General features: G+C 47.8%; 1 protein-coding gene across 5 annotated transcripts; it reads left to right on the top strand.

The window, feature by feature from the left end:
• The first annotated feature begins 15,253 nt into the window (after positions 1-15,253).
• LOC125536430 (HMG1/2-like protein) lies at positions 15,254-18,495 on the top strand. Of its 5 annotated transcripts, none has more exons than XM_048699652.2 (7): positions 15,254-15,526; positions 15,645-15,684; positions 16,510-16,597; positions 16,722-16,779; positions 16,926-16,970; positions 17,099-17,197; positions 18,202-18,495. In XM_048699652.2, exons 1-7 carry the CDS (start codon positions 15,428-15,430, stop codon positions 18,223-18,225), a joined length of 453 nt encoding a protein of 150 aa, XP_048555609.2. In that variant the 5' UTR covers positions 15,254-15,427; the 3' UTR covers positions 18,226-18,495. The 5 variants fall into 5 exon arrangements, with proteins under 5 accessions (XP_048555609.2, XP_048555608.2, XP_048555607.2 ...); XM_048699651.2 differs by having other exon boundaries at positions 17,099-17,259; XM_048699650.2 differs by having other exon boundaries at positions 15,254-15,511; positions 17,099-18,495.
• Positions 18,496-24,164: the final 5,669 nt, after the last annotated feature.

Genomic DNA, 24,164 nt, shown 5'->3' with positions numbered 1-24,164 from the left:
CTACACTCTTGTCCGTCTGCCATGCTATACTACTGGGCTGTGATCACTTTGGGAGGTGATCACGGGCATATGTTGTATACTTTATACTGTACATTACTTATGATACTGTTCGAAGTTGGGGGCTGAAGGGGCAGGTGGCTCCATCCCGGTAGAGGTGGGCCTGGGTTCCCGACGGCCCCCGACTGTTACTTTGTGGCGGAGCGACAGGGCAGGTTGAGACCACCTAGGAAAGAGGTGGGCCTGGCCCTGGTCGGCGTTCGCGGTTAATTCAAGATAACACGTTTAACGAGATCTTGGTATTTGATCTGAGTCTGGCAACTGGCCTACACGCACTAACCATCTACGCGGGGACAGTTATGGGCACTCGACGTCGTGGTATCAGCCAAAGCCTTCGTGATGTTAGCGACTGAGCAGCGCGTGCCGGATTGGACTGGAACGCCTTCTAGGCTAGGTCTGCTTCCGGCCGCCCTCGCAATGTGCAGGTGTGCAATGGGCGATGGGCCCAGACCCCTACGCCATAGGATTTAGACCGGTGTGCTGACCTCTCTGTTGTGCCTAGGTAGGGCTGCGATGTGTTGATCTTCCGAGGCCGGGCATGACCCAGAAAAGTGTGTCCGGACAAAGGGGATCAAGCGTGTTGGGAAATGTGGTGCACCCCTATAGGGAAGTTAATCTATTCGAATAGCCGTGATCTTCGGTAACACGACGACTTGGAGTTGTACCTTGACCTTATGACAACTAGAACTGGATACTTAATAAAACACACCCTTCCAAGTGCCAGATACAACCGGTGATCGCTCTCTCACAGGGCAACAAGGGGAGGATCATCGGTTAGGGTTATGCTATGCGATGATACTTGGTGAACTTACCATCTACTCTCTTCTACATGCTGCAAGATGGAGGTTACCAGTAGCGTAGTCTTCGATAGGAGTAGCTATCCCCCTCTTAATTCTGGCAGTCTGCAGTTCAGTCCACATATGTTACCCCTTTTCCATTTGATACCAATGCATACATATGTAGTGTAGCTCCTTGCTTGTGAGTACTTTGGATGAGTACTCATGGTTGCTTTGCTCCCCCTTTTCCCCTTTCCTATACCTGATTGCTGCGACCAGACGTTGGAGTCCAGGAGCCAGACGCCACTGTCGATGACAACTACTACTACTTGGGAGGTGCATACTACTACGTGGAGGCCGCTAACGACGACCAGGAGTAGTTTAGGAGGATCCCAGGCAGGAGGCCCGCGCCTCTTTCGATCTGTATCCCAGTTTGTGTTAGCCATCTTATGGCAACTTGTTTAACTTATGTCTGTACTCAGATATTGTTGCTTCCGCTGACTCGTCTATGATCGAGCTCTTGTATTCGAGCCCTCGAGGCCCCTGGCTTGTAATATGATGCTTGTATGACTTATTTATGTTTTTAGAGTTGTGTTGTGATATCTTCCCGTGAGTCCCTGATCTTGATTGTACACGTTTGCGTGCATGATTAGTGTACGATTGAATCGGGGGTGTCACAAGTTGGTATCAGAGGCGACTGCCTATAGGAATCCCCCTTCCACACTCCTTGGCCGAAGTTGAGTCTAGTCGATGAAAACTGTTTTACTAACATGGTTGTGCGGCCTATGGGCCCTCGTCGCCATTGGGTGGTATTAGGATCTTTTACTCCTCGATCCTTACTCTGGGACTCTAATCTCTCTTCTATTCGGGTTAAATGATTTTACTAAATCTGACTCTAGGTTCTCGTAACTACTTCTCCTGGAGAGCCCCTTCATCCCACATGATGGCCTGCTACGCGAAGATTCCGAAGATACTCTTCGATATTCTCTCAAGACTTTGTGCCCACCACTTTTGCTACTCCCAACCACCGATAAATCCTTATGGATAACTACTTACAGTTGCCATTCATACGATCATCCCCCCTTGATTCTTGTTGTTACTAGATACCCCGAAGTTTTCTCTATTGTTTCGAGAATACATTGTGCCTACCGCCTTGCAGTTCCTTGCCGCATGAATACCCCTATGAATAATTCTTCACCCTTATCGAGGAACTGTTCATTACTAGTTGATCATATGGTCCACAAGGTACATTGATATACTATCCGGTCTTCCGGTAATTCTCTACGAGCTGTTGCTGTGCAAATACTTGTCTGCTTGCATTATGGTTGCGTTCCAAATGTCTAGCAATATTCATTAGTATCCCTTGTCATTATCATTTTCAGCCTTTGATTTGATAGGTGGTGAATGCTTGCAATCCTCAGTAGAAATCCTAGAATTCATCCTTCCGGATCAGACGTCATTTTAAACATGAACTGGTTCTCGACCAACCGAATTGCCGTCGGTTGTACCCCTAAGTCTACTCAACTTATCCATCCTTAATCAGAGCGTTTGCTTCTGATCCCTTGATTTGGAAATCACAATTCCTTTGCATTTGAGATTTGAATTAATTAGTCAATGGTTTCTATAATCTGATACCTTGCATTCTTTTCCCTTCTGATTGAGTACCGGTACTCACATCAGGTTCCTTGTGGTCCGCGAGACCATTTGCTTGGTTATTATCCGATCATGTCCTTCATTTCCAATAACCTTGAGAGTTTCTCCCCTGATACACAATGCCTTTGGTAAATTATGTCTTCTGCCTTTGGCAAGTTATATCCTATGCCTTGTCAACCATGCTCTACTTCGAGCATGTGTTAATTGACCCTAAAGTTCATGGTATATGTTCTAAGTTGCCCCGATGGGTTGAACCTATGCTTTCCATAATCTGTGTGAACCCGAAAGTTTTCACGAGTCATACTCATCTGGTAATTCACCAGGTAGGTTTTGACACTGTAATCATTTTTATTTTGAGGAGTGAATGAAAGGTCATGCATAGGAGAAGTGGGAGTCGACCTTGAACTTTGTGTTCATGCCCATGGACACGATGTAGATCTTATCATTAAAGCTTCTCTTAAAGTAATTATTCCCTTGGTATAAGTTCTTATATCCGGGATCCGGCCTTTTGCAGTCGTGGTTCCGACCATGTTCTCCTGTAAATACCTTTTCTCGTGCAAGTTTAAGCACCTGTCTTCTGCAGAGCAATACCCTAGCCCAACCTCTATTTTGATCTACCTCCGAGTATTAACCCCCTGGTATCTCAAGGATATCAACCGATTGCACTACAGCTTATGCATTTTTGATGAAGTAGTGCCTTTCCCCGTCATAGTCACTTCGCGTGTTCTGGGTTGTCATCAACCGAGAACACCGATATATGAACCGATTCCGCATTCCGGTTCGATAACCCCAAGTAATTTTCGTTGCTTATGAGATTAATAATCCTTCAAGTCATTCCTAGCCTAATCGGCTATATCATTATTGTGCTAAATTTTAACGATGCTACCTGGTCCTTCCCCCCGGGACACAATCCTGACAATGCTCTAAGCTTACATCGAACTTTCCGCATCATATTGTTTGTCTTGAGAGACAACTCCGAATTCTGAGGTGGCATCTTATCTATGGTTATAGTAACCTTTTACTTCACCATTTCCTTGATGTGATGTCTTCGCCGATCGATTACATCTTCTTGAAACCTCTCGATAAATGTGTCATGATCATCGTCAACATTTTAACTTCTTTTGAGACGTACATTGGGTTCCTGATGAGAAATTCCATGCTTGCCCCCTCGATGATTTGGGTTAACATCGACAACATTATTGCATTCCCTCCAACACAAAACTTGTTCTTGTTTTGTGTTGTACCTTGAGTTTCGTGCTATCCAACAATTGTTCTTCTTTACCTTGGAGTATTACCATCTGTCTTGTCAAGAATGTCATGAGACTTTCACCACCTCTTATGAATTATTGATGCAAGTAATACTTCTCACCATAACCTTCCCTTCTTGGTCCCCGTGTTGATTCTAACCGGGATTCCAACAAGTGAACGGTACTGCGTGGATTTTGTACTTCTAACAACCCTATTGCTTTGAAGTTGATGGTCGATAGTTCGTTCTTAGACTATTGGTTGTTGAACCACCATTCTAACGTTGATCATGCTACCTAAGCCCATCTTTCGGGTGCACCTTTCAATCAATGTTCAATTGTGTGTGCTTTCCTCAAGCATACATCATTATATCATTTGATCTGACAAATGTTATCTCCTTGTTCACATAATTGTGGAAACCCATCCTTTTGAAATCTCGATGAATTGTCACTGAGTTCATCAATTACCTCATTATCCCTTCATTGGTTTAATGATGAGCTCTTGTTCTGTAACTCCCTTCCATAGTACATTTCCCGAGAATCTTACAATGTCATCTCGTCAATTTTTTTTGCACCTTTTCTTCTCAGGCATCCTGAGTCTGAGGTATCCTGACACCAATCAGATCTGAATCTCGGTCAGATATGATGGTGGGAACATATTTCCAAGAGTTATAACATTGGTCCTTATATGACGGTAAGGTGATGTCATGCCTAGCACACCTGACCGGAGGACCTATTGTTATAATTTCCTTTTTAGCAAGGAGAACCATTTTTCCATGAAGAATTTGAATGCCTTGTTTAATAAGTTATCCTGATGGATCCTTTGTGTTTCCAAGGTCTGAACTTTGCTTGAAGACCATGTCAGTGCTATCTCGAAGCATGTCTGTGGTACTTTGATTTTCAACAAAAACATTTGAAGCCCAAAGCTAAATGTTTCTTGCCTAGTTATCCAAACACGTTGCTTGGGTAATGTCATGAACGCCCTTTCCCCCTTACCTAAATGGTTTTCTACGTTATATCCTGTCATGGATTTCATGCTCTGCTTGTCCTTGGGAAGGACATAGCCCCGAAATATGTGTTTAAACACATTTTTCTTTCCATTGTTCTGATTAAATCTGATAGACACTTTTCCCTTTCCATTGGTTTGTTTTAACCCTTATTGTGATTTATATGATAAAAGCAGTAATAATTCCCTGCTTGTGCAAACACCTCGGTGTATAACTCTGTCAGTAAGACCCTGTTACTATTGTTGATAGCATTCCGGTAACCGCCGATGGATGAGAACTCTACTTATTGGTCTGCCTCGTTCAACGAGCAGGAAAATGGTTCTCTTCATCCCTCGCCCTTGGTACCGATGTTGTTGCCGACATAACCGACAGACTATCCTCTGACATGCCTTGCTTACATGATCGTGCAAGATGTCACCACCCTTCCAACTTTTAACCCACATGGTGGGCCCATACCCACAGGTCCCACGATCGAAACCTGACTCTCCGGTACACCCTGTTTCCAAAGTTAATCCTCACGCTTGGCTTCGTATGCAATTCGCGAGCCACATTCCTAGTGATCTATTCTGGTATCAGACGCAATACTTATTCACGTTGCCCTGAGACCCTTTCAACTTCTGACTAGGCATTGAACGATTGCCTATGCGCTTGAAACTTCTATTTTGCGCCTTCTTACTTTGCTCCCAATAATTTCTTAAGTTTCAATTCGAGAGTTACTTCCGCCACCTTCCCCGATGTTATAGACCCGATAGTCAACCTTGCAGAGGTTCGCTCCCCTGGAATACCCACCCCCTTTATTCTTTCGTAAGTACGATGGAATTCTCGAAGGAAGGATGCCGACTTCATCATGATGAACTGAAGCAGAGAAATGGAGACCTCAAGTAATGGATTGACCTCTTCGAGAAGAGCAACCAAGACCGAGAAGGCTCATTAGAATTTTGCAACCAAATCCCTTCCCCTTACTTCCCCTCTTAAATCTCGGGACGAGATTTCTTGTAGTGGAGGAGATTTGTAACGCCCGGATAATCATGCTACAGTAATCCCACGAAAATCATGCCACGTCACCTCGGTTGCTGTTGCTAACCTCGCAATGATTCGAAACCGTTTCAAAATTTAAATTCAAAATATGTCAAACAACAAAAGTTTTCAAAAGTTGAAACAAAAATGTTAGGTGAGTGCTGAATATTACAAGGGTAATTATAGTAAAGAAAACATAGTTTTAGAAAGTGCCTAAATATTTCAAAATGAACTAAAACAGAAAAGAGTAATAAATAAAAGAAAAAGGAGAAAACACAAAACCAGAAAACAAACTAACAAAAAAGAGAGGAAAAGAAGCCCCCTAGTGTGCCACGGCCATCCTGGCCACCAGTCAGGCCGGCCCATTCCCTGCACCCCTCCCTGGTCTATATGGCCCGACTTCCCCGACCTAACCCTAGCCTAACCCCATTCCCTCACGATCCTCACCTCCCTCTCCCTCCAGCGCCGCCACGGGAGACCCCCCACACTCGATCCCCACTTCCCTCGCTCCTGAACCCCGCACTCCCCCTCGTTCCCCGCTCCCCACGTCGCTCGCTCTCCCTCCCCCATCGATCCAGACCGGGGGCTCGACCCCGTGGTGCTCCCGACGCCGCCTGCCGCTCCGAGAACCCCCTGCCTGATGGCTCTCCTCCTCCCCAGCGGCTGCATCACGCCGTCTCCGTCCTCCTCATCGGCCATCATGACCCTGAGCTCTAGCGCCTCCCCGAGCTCATTTTTAGCACAACTACAGGGCCTCGTGAGCACGCTTCCCCCATCCCCCTCTCTTCGTTCACCGTACGGTGCCGTCCCTGGCCGCGCTCGCGCGTCCGCGTGCCATGCGCCTCCACTCGCCACCCCCATCTGTTGCGCCTGCGCGCGCTGTTGGCCGCCTGCGCGCGCACTCCTTGGCAACCGCCCATGCTTGCAGCCCCCACTGCCGCGCCAGCGACCTCCCCCTTCCTCCAACCGCGGCTCTGCTCTGCCAGCGCCGTCGCCCGCCTGCACCGCATCCGCCACGGCCGCCGCTGCCAGGCGCCGCTCGCCTCCGCCCTCGCTCGCCGGCCTCTCCAGCACGGCCCGTGCCTACCCTGGCCACACCATGGCCATAGATGCCCCCCTGTGTGTGTGTGTGTGCAATAACCAGGGCGTGGCCTTGTGCCACTAACCACAGGGGCCCACCCCCTGTTTAGATGGAATTTTAATAACAATTAAAATTAATCAATTAATTAATTCGCAAATCAATAAATTAACTAAATTAACTTTGTTTAAATTAGCCTAACTACCTAATTTAGTTAATTAAAACTGGTAGTTTAGTTAGGTCGATGACAGAACGACCCTACATGTAAGTTTGACCCAGTCAACAGCCCTGGTGACTGCTGACGTCATGCTGATGTCATGATGATATCATAACCCTGTTTTCTATTTAAATTAATTCTGTTTTTTCAAAATGATTTAAAAACTTTAATAATTCATAGAAAATAAACCGTATGTCGTATGAAAATAATTTGTACATGAAAGTTGCTCAGAACGACGAGACGAATCCGAATATGCAGCCCGTTCGTCCGTCACACATCCCTAGCATAGAGAACTCGCAACAATCCACCTCCGTTTCATCTGCCCGAAAACGTCAAACACCGCGAATACTTTCCTGGATGTTTTCCCCCTTCGCCAGTAGCACTTAGTACTGCGTTAGGCCACCCCTAGCACCGCGTATTGCCAGGTTATGCTTTGTGATGCTTTTTTTACTTTGTATTTACTGTTTCTTCCGCCCTGTTCTTCTCCGGTAGACCCCGAGACTGGCACTGATGCCATCGAGTTCGACTACGTCCCGACGACCCCTCCTTGCCAGAGCAACCAGGCAAGCCCCCCCCCCCCTTGATCACCAGATATCGCCTACTCTTCTCTATACTGCTTGCATTAGAGTAGTGTAGCATGTTACTACTTTCCGTTAATCCTATTCTGATGCATAGCCTGTCCTTGCTACTACTGTTGTTACCTTTACCTGCTATCCTAATGCTTAGTATAGGATGCTAGTGTTCCATCAGTGGCCCTACACTCTTGTCCGTCTGCCATGCTATACTACTGGGCCGTGATCACTTCGGGAGGTGATCATGGGCATATGCTATATACTTTATACTGTACATTACTTATGATACTTTTCGGAGTTGGGGGCTGAAGGGGCAGGTGGCTCCATCCCGGTAGAGGTGGGCCTGGGTTCCCGACGGCCCCCGACTGTTACTTTGTGGCGGAGCGACATGGCAGGTTGAGACCACCTAGGAGAGTGGTGGGCCTGGCCCTGGTTGGCGTTCGCGGTTAATTCAAGATAACACGTTTAATGAGATCTTGGTATTTGATCTGAGTCTGGCCACTGGCCTATACGCACTAACCATCTACGCGGGGACAGTTATGGGCACTCGATGTCGTGGTATCAACCGAAGCCTTCGTGACGTCAGCGACTGAGCGGCGCGCGCTAGATTGGACTGGAACGCCTACTAGGCTAGGTCTCCTTCCGGCCGTCCTCGCAACGTGCAGGTGTGCAATGGGCGATGGGCCCAGACCCCTGCGCCATAGGATTTAGACCGTCGTGCTGACCACTCTGTTGTGCCTAGGTAGGGCTGCGACGTGTTGATCTTCCGAGGCCGGGCATGACCTAGAAAAGTGTGTCCGGACAAAGGGGATCAAGCGTGTTGGGAAATGTGGTGCACCCCTGCAGGGAAGTTAATCTATTCGAATAGCTGTGATCTTCGGTAATAGGATGACTTGGAGTTGTACCTTGACCTTATGACAACTAGAACTGGGTACTTAATAAAACACACCCTTCCAAGTGCCAGATACAACCAGTGATCGCTCTCTCACAGGGCGACGAGGGGAGGATCATCGGTTAGGTTTATGCTATGCCATGATACTTGGTGAACTTACCATCTACTCTCTTCTACATGCTGCAAGATGGAGGTTACCAGAAGCGTAGTCTTCGATAGGAGTAGCTATCCCCCTCTTAATTCTGGCATTCTGCAGTTCAGTCCACATATGTTACCCCTTTTCCATTTGATACCAATGCATACATATGTAGTGTAGCTCCTTGCTTGCGAGTACTTTGGATGAGTACTCACGGTTGCTTTGCTCCCCCTTTTCCCCTTTCCTATACCCGATTGCTGCGACCAGACGTTGGAGTCTAGGAGCCAGACGCCACTGTCGATGACGACTACTACTACTCGGGAGGTGCATACTACTATGTGCAGGCCGCTGAGGACGACCAGGAGTAGTTTAGGAGGATCCCAGGCAGGAGGCCTGCGCCTGTTTCGATCTGTATCCCAGTTTGTGTTAGCCATCTTATGGCAACTTGTTTAACTTATGTCTGTACTCAGATATTGTTGCTTCCGCTGACTCGTCTATGATCGAGCTCTTGTATTCGAGCCCTCGAGGCCCCTGGCTTGTAATATGATGCTTGTATGACTTATTTATGTTTTTAGAGTTGTGTTGTGATATCTTCCCGTGAGTCCCTGATCTTGATCGTACACGTTTGCGTGCATGATTAGTGTACGATTGAATCGGGGGCGTCACATGTCCCGCCGCTACCGCTGGTGATGCCCGAGTCCGCCGTGATGGCGGGGCTTGCGGCGCCGGTCCCGGTCATGGCGCCATCTACTCCCGCGCCGTTTGCACCTCCGGCCGCATCCACGGTGCCGCTAACTACCTCTATGGTGTCCTCACCTCAGGCAGTCTCCTCGATGGGATTGCCGCCGCCGTTTCACTTTGGCTACCTCATCACCATCAAGTTATCATCCGACAACTACATCTTATGGCATGCGCAGGTTCTTCTGCTCCTTGTGAGCCATTACCTGCTTGGCTACATCGACGGCTCTCTCCCTTGCCCCCCCGCACTGGTGGACAGCGTGCACGGTCCGGTCTATAATCCAGCCCATCATGTTTGGACGGGGCAGGACCAGCACTACAAGAAATATGTCAACTTGTGACCTTCTATCAGTGAACCTGGAAGAATTGGTCATAAATCTATGGCCATTTGAGACCAATTGGTCAAAAGCTGTTCGAGGGGCTCCAAACCCTAAACTATATCGACCATTTTGGTCAGAAAGATCGTAATTTCCTTACACGAAATGGTCATAAAGCAGACAACACTGGTCCGCTGCCTTATTTCTAGCTGATCATGACCAATATAGATGTTCATAACCTAATTGTGGTGGATTTCTATGACTAAGCGCCACCTCATCAGTTTTGCCTATGTGTCATGTCCATGTGTCAATTTTTGCCCTAGGTTGTGAAGCAACCTATATTTCTGTCATTCCCAAAATTCCCAAAAAATCTCATAAATTCTTTGGGTCATATCTTGATCAAATATGTAAAAATACTTCCTTGCCTACGTCAAAAATAATTCAACAATATTCATTTTCCTGTTCTGTTCAGAACATCACTTTGTGAAGGAAGTACTATTTATATATTCTTGATTGCCCTCAAATTTTTTGGGCACTCTTTCCTATCCAAATCATTGCTGGATGACAAAATTCAGGTCCATTTGCCCAGTAAATCTTCCTCAGCAAATTTCCGAAGTTTTTGTCCACCTAGAAGCATTGTGAAGGAATTACAAGATAGGAATATCATTATGAGTTTAATTTTTGCCACATATTCTATATGCCAAATTCATAGCTCTACACAAAAGTTTATCTCTATCTAACAATACATGTGAGCTCACCATCGAATCTTTGTTCCTGGTAATATTTTTAGTTTGTGAAGCAACTACATTTTATATTGCTTTATAATTGCTGAAAATTTTCCAGGACATTACCCTGACTATAGAAACCGCCTACACCAAATTTCAGCATAATCCAATCATCTATGTAAGCCCAGCTTCAATTTCTATTTTCTGTCCAAATTGGCACATTGCAAAGGAAGTGCTATCTAGACACCTCCTATTGTCCTCAATCTTTTTGTGCCATCTTACATATAAATATCATTGCCACATTCCAATATTCAGCTCCATTTTCCTATTAAATCTTCCTCAGCAAATTTCTAAAGTTTCTATCCAGAGAGAAGCTTTGTGAAGGAAGTACAAGCTAGGATTATCCAAATGGTATAAAACTTTTACAGTGCTTTAATATTCCCAAATTACCATACTCCACAAAATTTCAGCTCAATCCACTTATCCATTTGATCCTAGATTCAACATCCATGTTTTTGCCTGATGTGGTACTTTGCAAAGCAAGTGCCATCCAAACTCCTCCATTTGAGCTGAAAATTTGCCAAGACAGTCTCCCTAGTAGATGATCATCCTCAGCCAAAACTCAGGCCCATTGGTCTTGTGAATTTCCCGTACCGCTTATCAAACACTTGGCTGCTAATTCATGTTTGAGCATAGTTCGGTCTCCTCGTGAGATTCTTCTGTTGTTATTTTCATCCTAGCATCTACCTGAGGAGTGCCCAACCTACTAGACATGCCTAGGCTTCCCAGAACGCATGGCAATGCCATGGTCAGGCGGTGACCATGCGGCGGGCATGCGAGTCTACGCGCTTTGGAGTTGGGGCCCTGGGCCACTGTCCAAACCACGACGTATCAGCACCAAACCATTTATTTATGATTAAGTAGATACTTATGTAACTAGAAATGATTTTTGGAAAAAAATAAAGAGCAAACTATAAGGCAGCTCCAGTTCAAATTTGACACATTTCCTACTGAATGGGTGAAAATTTGTCTTTTTCACGAGAGGTGGATAAATTTTTTTGACACCCAACCATTTTGTCAATTGTGCATTAAATATGGCCTAGTATTTTAGAAAATTAATTTGGTCCAATTTTGAAACAATTATATGGTAGGTCCTCCACACAAAAAACTTATTTCGGGCACTTAGAAAATGGAAAATGAATTTTCCGTGCAAAGAAAATGAAAAGCCCTTAGGCAACATTGTTTGGAATTCCAATATGCACCCTTGTGCATAATATGAGATCATTTGAACAAACAATGCCATGAATGTGGCCATAAGATTGATCATTTGGCTTGAAAGCCATGAATCTTCACGCATGATAGCTCATTTCTGAGAACACTTTTTTAAATAATTGTCATATTACAAATTGATTATTTTTCCTGGAAACTTGGTCACATATAATGACACAATGCGAAGGTTTTCCAATTTTTTGATTTTTTGAATATTTTATGCCCGTTTCAAAATGCGGTCAAAATGGCGGGCTTGACCGTTCCTAGCTAGTGGTTGAATCTTGGAAATTTTTTGATTTTTCTCCGATTAAATAGATACTTATGTACCTAGAAATTATTTTTCAAAAAAATAATGAGAAAACTGTGAGGCAGTTGTAGTTCAAATTTGACCCAGTTCCTATTGAATCGGTGGAAATCTGTCTTTTTCACGAGAGGTGGATGGAAACTTTTGACACCCAACCATTTTGTCAACTGTGCATTCAATATGGCCTAGTATTTTAGAAAATTGATTTGGTCCAATTTTGCAACAAATATATGGTAGGTTCTTCACAAAAAAAACTCATTCCGAGCACTCGAAAAATGGAAAATGAATTTTTCATGAAAAGAAAATGAAAACCTCCATAGGAAACATTGTTTGGAATTGCAAGATGCACCCTTGTGCAAAATATGAGATCATTTGAACAAACTATGCCATGAATGTGGCCATAAGATTGATCATTTGGCTTCAAAGCCATGAGTCTTCATGCATGATAGCTCATTTCTGAGAAAACTTTTTTAAAATAATTGTCGTATTACAAGTTTATTATTTTTCCTAGAAACTTGGTCACATATAATGACACAATGTGAGGCTTTTCCAAATTTTTGATTTTTTTCGAATATTTTATGCCCGTTTCAAAATGCGGTCAAAATGGCGGGCTTGACCGTTCCTAGCTAGTGGTTGAGTCTTGGAAATTTTTTGATGTTTCTCTGATTAAATAGATACTGATGTACCTAGAAATTATTTTTCGAAAAAATAAAGAGCAATCTATGAGGTAGCTATAGTTCAAATTTGACCCGGTTCCTGCTGAATCGGTGGAAATTTGTCTTTTTCACGGGAGGTGGATCGAAACTTTCTACACCCGACCATTTTGTCAATTGTGCATTCAATATGGCCTAGTATTTTAGAAAATTTATTTGGTCCTATTTTGCAACAAATATATGGTAGGTCCTTCACAAAAAAAACTCATTCCGGGCACTCAAAAAATGGAAAATGAATTTTTCGTGCAAAGAAAATGAAAACTTCCTTAGGAAACATTGTTTGGAATTCCAAGATGCACCCTTGTGCACAATATGAGATCATTTGAAAAAACTATGCCATGAATGTGGCCATAAGATTGATCATTTGGCTTGAAAGCCATGAATCTTCATGCATGATAGCTCATTTCTGAGAACACTTTTTTAAAATAATTGCCGTATTACAAGTTCATTATTTTTCCTCGTAACTTGGCCACATATAATGGTAGAATGCGAAGCTTTCCAATTTTTTGATTTTTTTGAATTTTTTATGCCCGTTTCAAAATGTGGTCAAAACGGCGGGCTTGACCGTTCCTAGCTAGTGGTTGAATCCTGGAAATTTTTTGATGTTTCTCTGATTGAATAGATACTTATGTACCTAGAAATGATTTTTGTAAAAAATAATGAGCAAACTATGAGGCAACTGCAGTTCAAATTTGACCCGGTTCCTACTGAATCGGCGGAAATTTGTCTCTTTCACCAGAGGTGGATCGAAACTTTTGACACCCAACCATTTTATCAATTGTGCATTCAATATGGCCTAGTATTTTAGAAAATTGATTTGGTCCAATTTAGCAACATATATATGGTAGGTCCTTCACAAAAAAAACTTATTTCGAGCACTCAGAAAATGGAAAATGAATTTTCCATGCAATGAAAATGAAAACTTCCCTAGGAAACATTGTTTGGAATTCCAAGATGCACCCTTGTGCACAATATGAGATCATTTGAAAAAACTATGCCATGAATGTGGCCATAAGATTGATCATTTGGCTTGAAAGCCATGATTCTTCACGCATGATAGCTCATTTCTGAGAACACTTTTTTAAATAATTGCCGTATTACAAGTTTATTATTTTTCCTCTTAACTTGGTCACATATAATGACACAATGCGAAGCTTTTCCAATTTTTTGATTTTTTTTTGAATATTTTATGCCCGTTTCAAAATGCGGTCAAAACGGCAGGCTTGACCGTTCCTAGCTAGTGGTTGAATCTTGGAAAACTTTTGATGTTTCTCTTATTAAATAGATACTTATGTACCTAGAAATGATTTTTGGAAAAAAATAATGAGCAAACTATGAGGCAGCTGCAGTTCAAATTTGACCCACTTCCTACTGAATCGGCGGAAATTTGTCTTTTTTACCAGAGGTGGATAAAAGCTTTTGACACCCAACCATTTGGTCAATATACATTAAATATGGACTAATATTTTAGAAAAATGATTTAGTGCCATTTTGCAACAAATTTATAGTATTTCCTTCACAAAAAACACATTTCGGGCACTCAGAAAGTGGAAAATGGTTCTTTTGAGCAAAGAAAATGAAAACCTCCCAAATCAACATTGTTTGTCATCCCTAAATACACACATGTACAAAGTATTGGTTTATTTGAACTAAGTATAAGAGGTTAAATGTTTGCCTCAATAAAAGGGTACAAACTATAAGAGAAAAACCAAAAATGCTTAATTCTGATTGGTGGAATCAGCTGTGGCATGGATCAGTGACATGGCAAATATCTGTCCATCCATCCATCCGTCCATCCACCCCTCCGCTCTCTCTCTCGCTGTCACACAACAAACCCCTCTCTCTCTCTCGCATAACTAACCCTAGCGATCCACCTCTCCCCTCCCCTCCCCTCCCCTCGTGCAGCCGCCACCCACCTCCACCACATCGCCGCCGCCGCTGTCGCCGGCCTACGCCCTCCTCCCACACCGCCGCCGTGAAACCCCCTCCTCACCTCCTCTTCTCAGTCAACCAGCAGCAGGTCAGGCGGAGGCGGCGGCCAGATCCGCCGCGTTGCTTCTGGATCCGCGCCCTCCCCACCCCCGATTCATCTCCAATCCCGCCGCCGACACCCAACCCCACCCCCACCGGTGACCTCCCTCCCTTGCTCCTCAACCCAACCCAACCCCGATTCGATTCAGTTCATAGACAAATCCCCTCGCACATCGCCGCCGCCGCCACACACTACCGATCCCCTCACATCCGGCCGGTGGCCATGGCCTCCGGTATCTCCCCGACAGCCGCCACTCCGGTACCCTCTCCAGTACCCTCCCCTCCCCTCCCCTCTCCAGAAGAGCAAGAGAAGAGGTAGGGAGATCGAGCGAGCTGGTCAGGCGGCCGCCATGGCGCGGCCAAATCTGCCACGGTTGCCCATGGTTTCTTCGATCTGGGCCTCGACGGAGGTCACCATGGCCTGCTCCGTGCCGATCCTCTCTTCCTCACCTCACATCAGGCGGCGGCCAAATCGAGGCGGATTCGCGCCATCGTCAATGGCCTCAACGGAGGTGCTCGCGTGCCGGCTTCCTCCTCCTACTTCTGCTCGGCCGTTGCCGACGCCACGGAGCTTCCTAGCCTAGCAGGAAGGGGGAAGATGAGACAGTGGGACGGAAGGAAGGAGGCCGCCGAGGAGTGAGGTGTTGTACTCGACAGAGATAGCTGACGCCTCTGTTTGTGATGCCACATGAGAAGCATAGGGAAGATCCCACCATCACCAGCTTGCTCCACCACAAGTCGCGCTTGCCCTCCGTGCTCACCATGGTAATGCTTGTCTTGGTAATCACTTTTCCCCAATCTCCCTCTAGTAGGAGTGCTGATGCAGTTGTTTGGGCTTGTACGCCTGTTTGGCTGCTGAATGCTGACGACGCTTCTACCGCTGTTTGTTTGGTTGCAGGGAGTGATTATTCTCATTGTATACTTCAACAATGGCTTAGGTGGGTTGGAAATTCCCAGCTTCAGTACACATTTTACTTGCTCTCTGTGTGTGTGTGTGAGTGTGAGTGTGTAACTGTTGTGTAGATCGCAAAATGGCTAGCAAAAAAGGCTTCGTATAAAATGATTTATCTTGTACATTGCTCTACCTCACTTGTATACATGAAACCATACCTGCCAAATATCAAGTACACTGCTGAATCATAACATCTTGTTTTCTGTTCAACCAAGCAATGTCGAGCATAGCTAGCTGGGTGGCCCTGACCTACCATACCTCCACTGCATGCATAGTAGAGTAGAGAAGCAAAAAATATACTATCTCGCAGCTAGAGAGAGTTGTCCAATGAGCAAATTAGGGCATCCAATCATCCCAATGAGAGAGCAGAAGAACTGAAGTTTTCTCTAATCTAGATTTCCCATAGAAACAATTATTCTTATTTTCATAGCAGAAAAAGTATTCTAGGCATACTAATTTGCCAGGACAGCCGGTGTTCCATTGCTGTCGACCACAATATTTAGCAGCGGTGGTCTCCCCAAATTATGTTAGACATGACAACCCACTATCTCCTTTACTTACAATGTGGCTTGCCTTGAAAGAAAAGAATGTTCAGGTGTTTGTACATTTGTGAGGTGTAGTGATATGGATTTGTTTGTACATTTGAAATCAATGAGTGTAGGTGTGATCTTTGTACATTGTGAGGTTCAAAACTAATATCTCCTCTAGGAAAGAAATATTTCACAAGGCCTGCTCTACTTTGAGTTGGTTCAAATTTGAATGGTTCGTCGTGTGTAGGTGTGATCTGAATTCTAAATGGGTCTTTTGGCAGGTACACAAAGGCCACGAGCGCCAAGGCGCACCTCACGTGCGGGGGCTGCCGGCAAGAAGGACGTGGGAGAGGCCTTCTTCGTCTTCATGTACGTCCCGTCCTTCCCCTCCCCTTGCTTCCTTCGTCAGATTCTATTTTTCCGTTGCTGTTTCCCCATGGTTCCCAGGTGGCCCTTGTTCTGAACCTGCTTTTTGTTGATTGGTTGCCATCAGGGGCGAGTTCCGCAAGGAGTTCAAGCATAAGAACCCCAAGAACAAGTCTGTCGCTGCTGTAAGTTTCTTACAAAGACTAATTCCCACTCTCAATTTGCTTTCTATACCAGCATGTACACAGTAGAAATTAATCTGCCAGGTGATGTATATTGGGTCATGATGGTGGAGCTAATTAGTTGCTTCCGCTGTAATTTTTTTATCCAGGTAGGCAAAGCAGCCGGTGGGAGGTGGAAGAGCTTGAGTGAGTCGGTAAGTTATTGTGCCTTCGTTTGTCATTCGTTTTCTAGATCTTGCACGTGAGGTGTTTGTTTGAATGTGCCGACGGTGTTTGATTGACTGATTCGTTGTTGGTGAACTTGCTGGTATTGTGCATGTAGATCATAGTGTACCAGCTTGCAAGGGCATTGCTTTTTTGCCACGGACGCGGGGTCCGACACCATGACCTTGAGCCACACAACCTGCAAATTGGTGGATGGGTTGGTATCCTCTGGTTTGATCCCAGGAAGAGGAAGTGTTCTCTTCTCTTTATCAACCAAAGGCACTTTCTTCTCCCATGGATGGATGGGACTCCATCAATTTAGTATCAGTTTAGGTGTTAGTATGCTATTGATGCTTGCGTTGATGCCATGCTTTTTGTCTTGTCATGTGCTGATATTAACTGGCAGCATCAGCTCCCATGATTGCTTGCTTGCTTACTCTATAACCTGTACTGCTAAAACATGTTATCTACTCCATGATGATATATCATTTGCAAATACTCCTAAACATCACCTCCCATGATGTTGCATTAGCTATAATCTATACTGCTAAAAGAGGAGTGTAAACTGGAGTAATTTTTCAGCCATTCTATTTGTTTTATTTTGGGAGGATGCTCTCCACTGGAGTACAGCTAGGTACTGCATTTCTTTTTGCATTCCTTTTTGAGTCAGTGCTTGAACATTTTTTTAAAGATGAATTGGAATACTCTTGGACAGCAGTACATGAAGTATAACTGTAATTTCTTGTAGTATAGCTGTAGAAGTCCATTGGGAGTAGTTTTGCATAAGTAGCATTAGGAGTAACTTCTTGCAGAAACTCTTTGACACATATTGTCATGCATCAGTAGCATGTTTGATTGTTTTGGAGCAGCGATTAATTACTTGTAATGTTTTTCTTGTCTGAGCACACACACTAAATGGTAGTTTTTTAGATAATTATTATTAACTGAAACTGTTATGTACATGAATATAGTCTATCTACAGCTAGTTACATATGTGGTGCAATTGTGTAGAACTACTAGTACTATGCTTGAGATTTGATCATTAATATAGTGTATCTACAATTGTACATGAATATAGTGTATCTGCAGTACTGTAATATTCTTGAGACATGATCCAAACCATATTAATTGTTGCTAGTGATTTTATTATCTACTTTTTGCATCATCTAAACATTTTTTTGCTACTGCATAGTTTCTCACTCATGATTGATATATTGCCAGGTGAATGAGGTTTTCAAATATTGAAGGAGGAGGAAAATATGAACTTCTGTTCTGTCTTATCATCTAAACTTCTGTTTTAATTTTCTTTGTCATAGAATAGTTTTGTTTGGCACTGACTGTTCCTCGGATGTAAAGATATGTATTGCTAGAATTAATGGTTGTAATATAAGAAATATTATATTTTGGTCTCCTATAACATTGCATGTTGCTTTGAAAATGTATCAGAACTGGGCTAGGCCCAAGATAGCTTGTGGTCTGATATGTTGTAATGTCAATGGCATAATATTTTTTGGATTGGATCAATTATTTCAGAATTGGGCTGGGCCCAAGATATATTGGACAATTATTTCTGAGGGGAAAACATGAGAAGCCCAGCAAAGAAACGGCCCAGAAAAACACATGACAAAAAGAAAAGGAAACGACCCAATAATACATGACAAATAGAAAATATGTTGTTAAAAGGGCCAGGCAAGGAAATTAACAAGGCTGAATTGTTGGGCCAGGCCCATGTAGCCGACCAAAAATTCACCTGAAAAAACAATAAATAGGCTGAATTGTTGGGCTCGGCCCATGTAAAACACCAAAATGGACCGGGCTGAATCTTATCAACGACCTTTTCAATTGGTCGCAATTTTTCCATGTCAGATTGCCACGTCAGATCCGACGTGGCCTGGGTAGACAGCTAGCGACCAAAACAGAAGGTCGTTGAACCAATGACCTTTTCATAAGGTCATTGCCTTCCACGACCTTCTCACACAGAAGGTCATTAATTTCAGTTTATGATCGCCAGCTTTTGACCATCTGTTTTTGGTCAAAAAAGGTCGCAAATGAAAAACAATGACCTTTCAGTGACCAATAGTGATGGTCGCAAGTTGACATATTTCCTGTAGTGCAGGCGAACCTCTCCTCCATCCAGGGGTCGCTCTCTCCGGCTATCGCTGGGCTTGTCGTCTTCGCCAAGACGTCTCATGAGGCATGGACCATACTCGAGCGCTCGTTTGCGGCGCAGTCACAGGCTCGTGTCTCCGCACTTCGTCGTCAGCTTGGCGAGTGTGAGAAGCTCGACTCCACAGCCACGGAGTTCTACAACAAGGTCAAGGGCCTTGCTGATATGTTGGCCTCCATTGGACAGCCACTCACCGACTCCGAGTTCAACTCCTTCATCGTCAACAGGCTCAATGAGGACTATGATGCTTTGGTAGAGATCATGAACGAGCGGGGCAACTCGACCCCCATGATGGCACATGAGGTCTACTCCCGCCTTCTCCTCACCGAACAACGTGTCGAGGCTCGCCGTGCCAAGGCCAGTCAGGGCCCCCTGTCCGCGAATGCCGTAACCAAGGGTGGCCGCAACTTGTCCAAGGCGCCGCCCCCTACATCGTCTTCGTCACCCTCGGCTCCCCCCTCGTCCGCAACCCTACCAGGGCCCGGTGGTCCACTTGTGTGTCAGCTATGTGCCATTGAGGGGCACTGGTCCTCTAAGTGTCACAAACGCTTTCAGCGGAGTTTTCTTGGCCTTGGCAATGACGACAAGGACACACGCAACTTTGCGCATCAGGTGGCCATGGCTGATTGTCCGCCGCCGCCGAGGCAACAAGGACACACTCAGTCCTACTCCATCGATCCCCACTGGTACATGGATTCTGGGGCAACGGAGCATCTGACGAGCGAGATGGGAAAGCTTCATACTCGTGAACCCTATCATGGCTCCGATAAGATCCACACCGCCAATGGAGCAGGTATGGACATCTCTCATATTGGTCAAGCATCTCTTTTCACTAGACATGCAAATAGGACTCTTCAGCTTTGCAATGTTCTTAGAGTTCCATCTGTCACACGTAATCTTCTTTTAGTTCCTAAAGTCACACGTGATAATAATGCGCTTTGTGAATTTCATCATTTTGATCTTTTTATTAAGGATCAGGGAACGAGGGACATTCTTCTTAGCAGGCAGTTGTGCCAGGGCCTCTATCATCTGGAGCTGTCGGCGTCCTGGGACTGGGGGTCCCCAGACTTGCCTGCCTACGGCCCACAGCGTGGCTCCACCAGCGGCCCTGTACGACCCATATTCACTAGCAAACACTCAAGACCCTCGCGAGGCGGATGACGCAAGACCTCCTTGGGGACGGCATCACCAGGATGGCTTGCGAGGGGCGGAGAGATCAAGGTAAGGGGCACCTTGCGAGGTGCGTGTGATACAAGCCATGACGACCAAGGCCAGGCGGGCGCCAGTGGGCGCAGGGAGCCAGTTTCCTCTTTGTTGCTAAAGGGGCAAGCGCAGGCGAGGAGTCCCGAGGTGTCAGGCAAATGTTTCCATATCGATGCGACGAGACCAAGACCAGTAGGACGGCAGGACGAAGGTCACCACGGAGCCCACGACGGCGTCACCACCAGAGCCTTTGGTAGGAGAAGACCACCTTTTGTCAGGATAGCTTATACTAGTTGTCCCCTTTCGAACTTGGCCGTTGTGGGATCCCTTTCTATCGGAGTAATTGGACACGGATACACTGAAGACGGTGAGACGATATTTCAAGACATCGGGGCTAGCAAAGCTCCTCAGTCCGACTGCCCGGCCGCTTTCGCCGGCTCCCCGTCCGACTTCTCTGCCCGGCCGGCTGCCGATTGCTCTGCCCAGCCGGCTGCCGACTGCGCCAACCAGCCGGCTGCCGACTGCAGCCCGACTCGACATCGACAAGACACCGACAAGACATCGACAAGACAGCCACACCGTGGCCATGCCTGGCCACTATTGCTGCATTAGCATACACTATTCATCCATCACCATCAATAGTGTGCAGTACCATCAATAGTGTAACTTGTCCCCTGGGCACTAGTATATAAAGTGACCCAGCGGAGCAAGCCATCGGGCCATGGCCACAAGGCATCACAAAGGCTAGCAAGCTAACTAGCTATCCATCGATCCATGCATCCATCCATCCAGGGGAGTCACCCTCTCACGCATGCATGCTAGCTAGCAAGATAGCTAGCTAGCTCACACATACATCCATTCATCCATTCACCCACGACCAAGCATACACTTGTGCCCATATGCATATACCAAGTCAGATGCACATGGCACTGATCTCAGATACAGCTCCAGGAGCACTTTGTACCAGATATACCAGATATACTCAGACATGCAGGAGTAGGGGTATTATCTCTCCGGAGAGCCCCGAACCTGGGTAAACTAGCGCGTGCTACTCGCATACCCGCTCCCGGTCCTATCAGCAGCAGTCTTACCCTCACACTAAGCCCTTGTGGCATCTGTTGATTCGCAAGCCCCCCGTGAGAATACCATGACAGTTGGCGCCCACAGTGGTGCGGTACTATGCTACCGCACTGCTGCTGGTTTCGCAGTCCGGGCGGGACCATCTTCGTCATCTCCGCCGCGACGTCACCGTCGTCTCTCCGGTAGCGCTCGGGGGCTCGACATCGACACGCCCCCAGAGCGGCCGCGAGGGGCGGCGCGTCCTTGCTACCGGCGTCTCCATCTTCATCATCACCGCGACGTCGCCACCTCTCCGGCGTCGGTCGAGGGCTCGACATCAGCACGCCATCGGCGTGTCCGTGAGGGGCGGTGCGTCTTCGTCATCACCACCGCAACACCGGCTGTCCATTTGCGCGCGCCGCGCGCGGCGCCTTGCTTTGGTCGGCCGTGTCCGTCCACACGCCACTCGCGTCTGCTTCCCTCCGTGTTGCGCCTTGCTCCGACCGAATCGGGCGTTCGCTACTCCAAATATCATCTAGACAAGCTAGCTAGATGCAGGTCAACCGTGGTCATACACTACCCATGCACCATTCGTATATAGGCTGTACACTACCCAGACGCAAGCAAGATGTGCCTAGTACACTGCTCATACAGTGGCTGGACGCGAAAAGGACAACGCATGCACGATAGCCGACCATGGCCTGCACGTCCTGCTCGCGCGCTATTCCCGCCCCTGCACGCTCACGCGCGACCCCGTGTCCGCGCGCCCGCACACCTCCCCGTGGCTGCGCGCCTGCCGTCTGGGTCCCCGTTGCCGCCTCCCGCAGCTCTGCTCCTCCCCGCCGAGGCCGCCGCCTACTCCGCCCATGCCAGCTGCCTCGTCGCATTGATGTCACCCTCCTGGCCCAGCGCGCGCCTCCCCGTCCCCCTTCGCGTCCGTCTGTGCCGGACGGCCACGACTGTCCATCCCCGCTGGCTCCAGGCCCCTGCCGGCTGCTGGATGCTCCGCGCCAGCCGGCTTCGGGCCCTCGACGGCTCGCCTCCGCCCCGCCGGTCTGCTGCCGGCTCCGCACACCTTGCGCGCCCACCGCCGGCTCCAGCGCTCATCGCGTGCGTCGCTCGTCCGGGTTGCCGCTGCCGCCTCCCGAGCGCCGGCCGGGTGGCTGCTGCCGAGTCCGCCTCGCCTGGCCGGCCTCCTCCCCGTCGGCTGCTCCTTCGCCCGTCTCCGGCCGCACCGGGCCCCGACTCCGCCCGTCGTCAGCTCCCCCGCACCCGTAGCCGCCTGCTGCGGTCCTGCTGCGCCACTGCGGTGCCCCAACGCCTCCCCGTCGGCTCGGTGCGCGCGCGTCCACCTCCACCCGACATTTGGCGCGGCTGCTGCCGAGTCCGCCTCGCCTGGCCGGCCTCCTCCGCGTCGGCTGCTCCTCTGCCCGTCTCTGGCCGCCCTGGGCCCGACTCCACCAGTCGCCGGCTCCCCCGCGCCCGTAGCCGCCTGCTCTGGTCCCGCTGCGCTGCTGCGGTGCCCTGACGCCTCCCCGCCGGCTCGATGCACGCGTCCGCCTCCACCCGACCTCACTAACGTGTCACCCGCTGCGCCGACTGCGGCTCCCCACCGCCTCACGCAGCACCGCCGGCCGGCCTCGCTGTGCCTGCCGGCTCCCGCAGCCGGCTTGCCACCGGCCGGCTTCACGCATGCGCCGTGGCTCACCCGCCGGAACACGCCCCAGCCGGCTGTTCAAGAAGAGAAAAGGGGCCGGCTGGAAAGAGTTCCCGGGTTAAGAGAGAGAGAGAGAGAAAAGACCGGCTGCTCAGCCATACAGAGAAAGTGGCCTACTACCCATGACTAAAAAAAAGAAAAGAGAGGGAGACCGGGTGAGATGGCCGGCTGCCCGAGAGTCGGCAGAGAAAAGAAAGTGGCCGGCTGGTGGCGTCCGGCTGCTCACATGCAATCGGAAAAACAAAAAAGGGGAGGATCTGACTGTGCAGACCGCTGCCTAGCCAACTGCTTTGGTCGACCGCCCGCATCGCCGCTCGGCCGGCTATTTCGTCTGCCCGCTTCGCTGCCTGGCCGCTGATGAGCCGGTTCGGCTACGCATAGCCGGCTGACGAGAAAAAGAGAAGAAGACAAAGTAGTTGCCGGGAGATCCGGCCCGACTGCTCAGCAGTCGGCCCACATCTCGGGGGCTACACCCAGCGGGTGCGCTGACGCGCCCCCGCGAAGAAGAAGATAAAGTAGTCGCCAGGAGATCTGGCCCGACTGCTCAGCAGTCGGCCCGAATCTCGGGGGCTACACCCAGCGGGTGCGCTGGCGCGCCCCCGCGAAGATTGCAGACAAGAGAAGAGTTTTGTCCGGTTGCCAGCAACCGACAAAAGAGAAAAAGAAGAAAAAGCGCGCTGCAAGCCGCCTCGCCGCCTGGCCGATCGAGCCTGACTGGTCGGGACCCCCCTTTGAGCACCCGGGGGATCGAAGGCTACACCCAGCGGTTGCGCCGACGCACTCCGCGAGCGCTGAGCCGTGACGGCTGTCTTCGATGACCGCGACTACACAAAAATCAATGTGAGCTCTTCACCCGCATATTTTTGCACTACGCAAGCACGGATAACCCCGAGCGATGCTTGGGGAACTATCTCCGCTTTTTATTACAGTAGCATCACTGTTCGCCCCGGCTCCAGCCAGAGTTGGCCCGGGGGCTGGCCGCTTGGCCTGAGACGTTAGTTCCCGCAGACGGCTTAGTACCGTGCGTGGTACCAAAGG

Source organism: Triticum urartu, chromosome 2A, assembly GCF_056163025.1.
Source record: "Triticum urartu cultivar PI428250 chromosome 2A, HENAU_Tu73, whole genome shotgun sequence".
NCBI classification, from domain to species: Eukaryota; Viridiplantae; Streptophyta; class Magnoliopsida; order Poales; family Poaceae; genus Triticum; species Triticum urartu.
The sequence above is the reverse complement of the archived record's forward strand: the minus strand, read 5'-3'. Positions and strand labels throughout refer to the sequence as shown.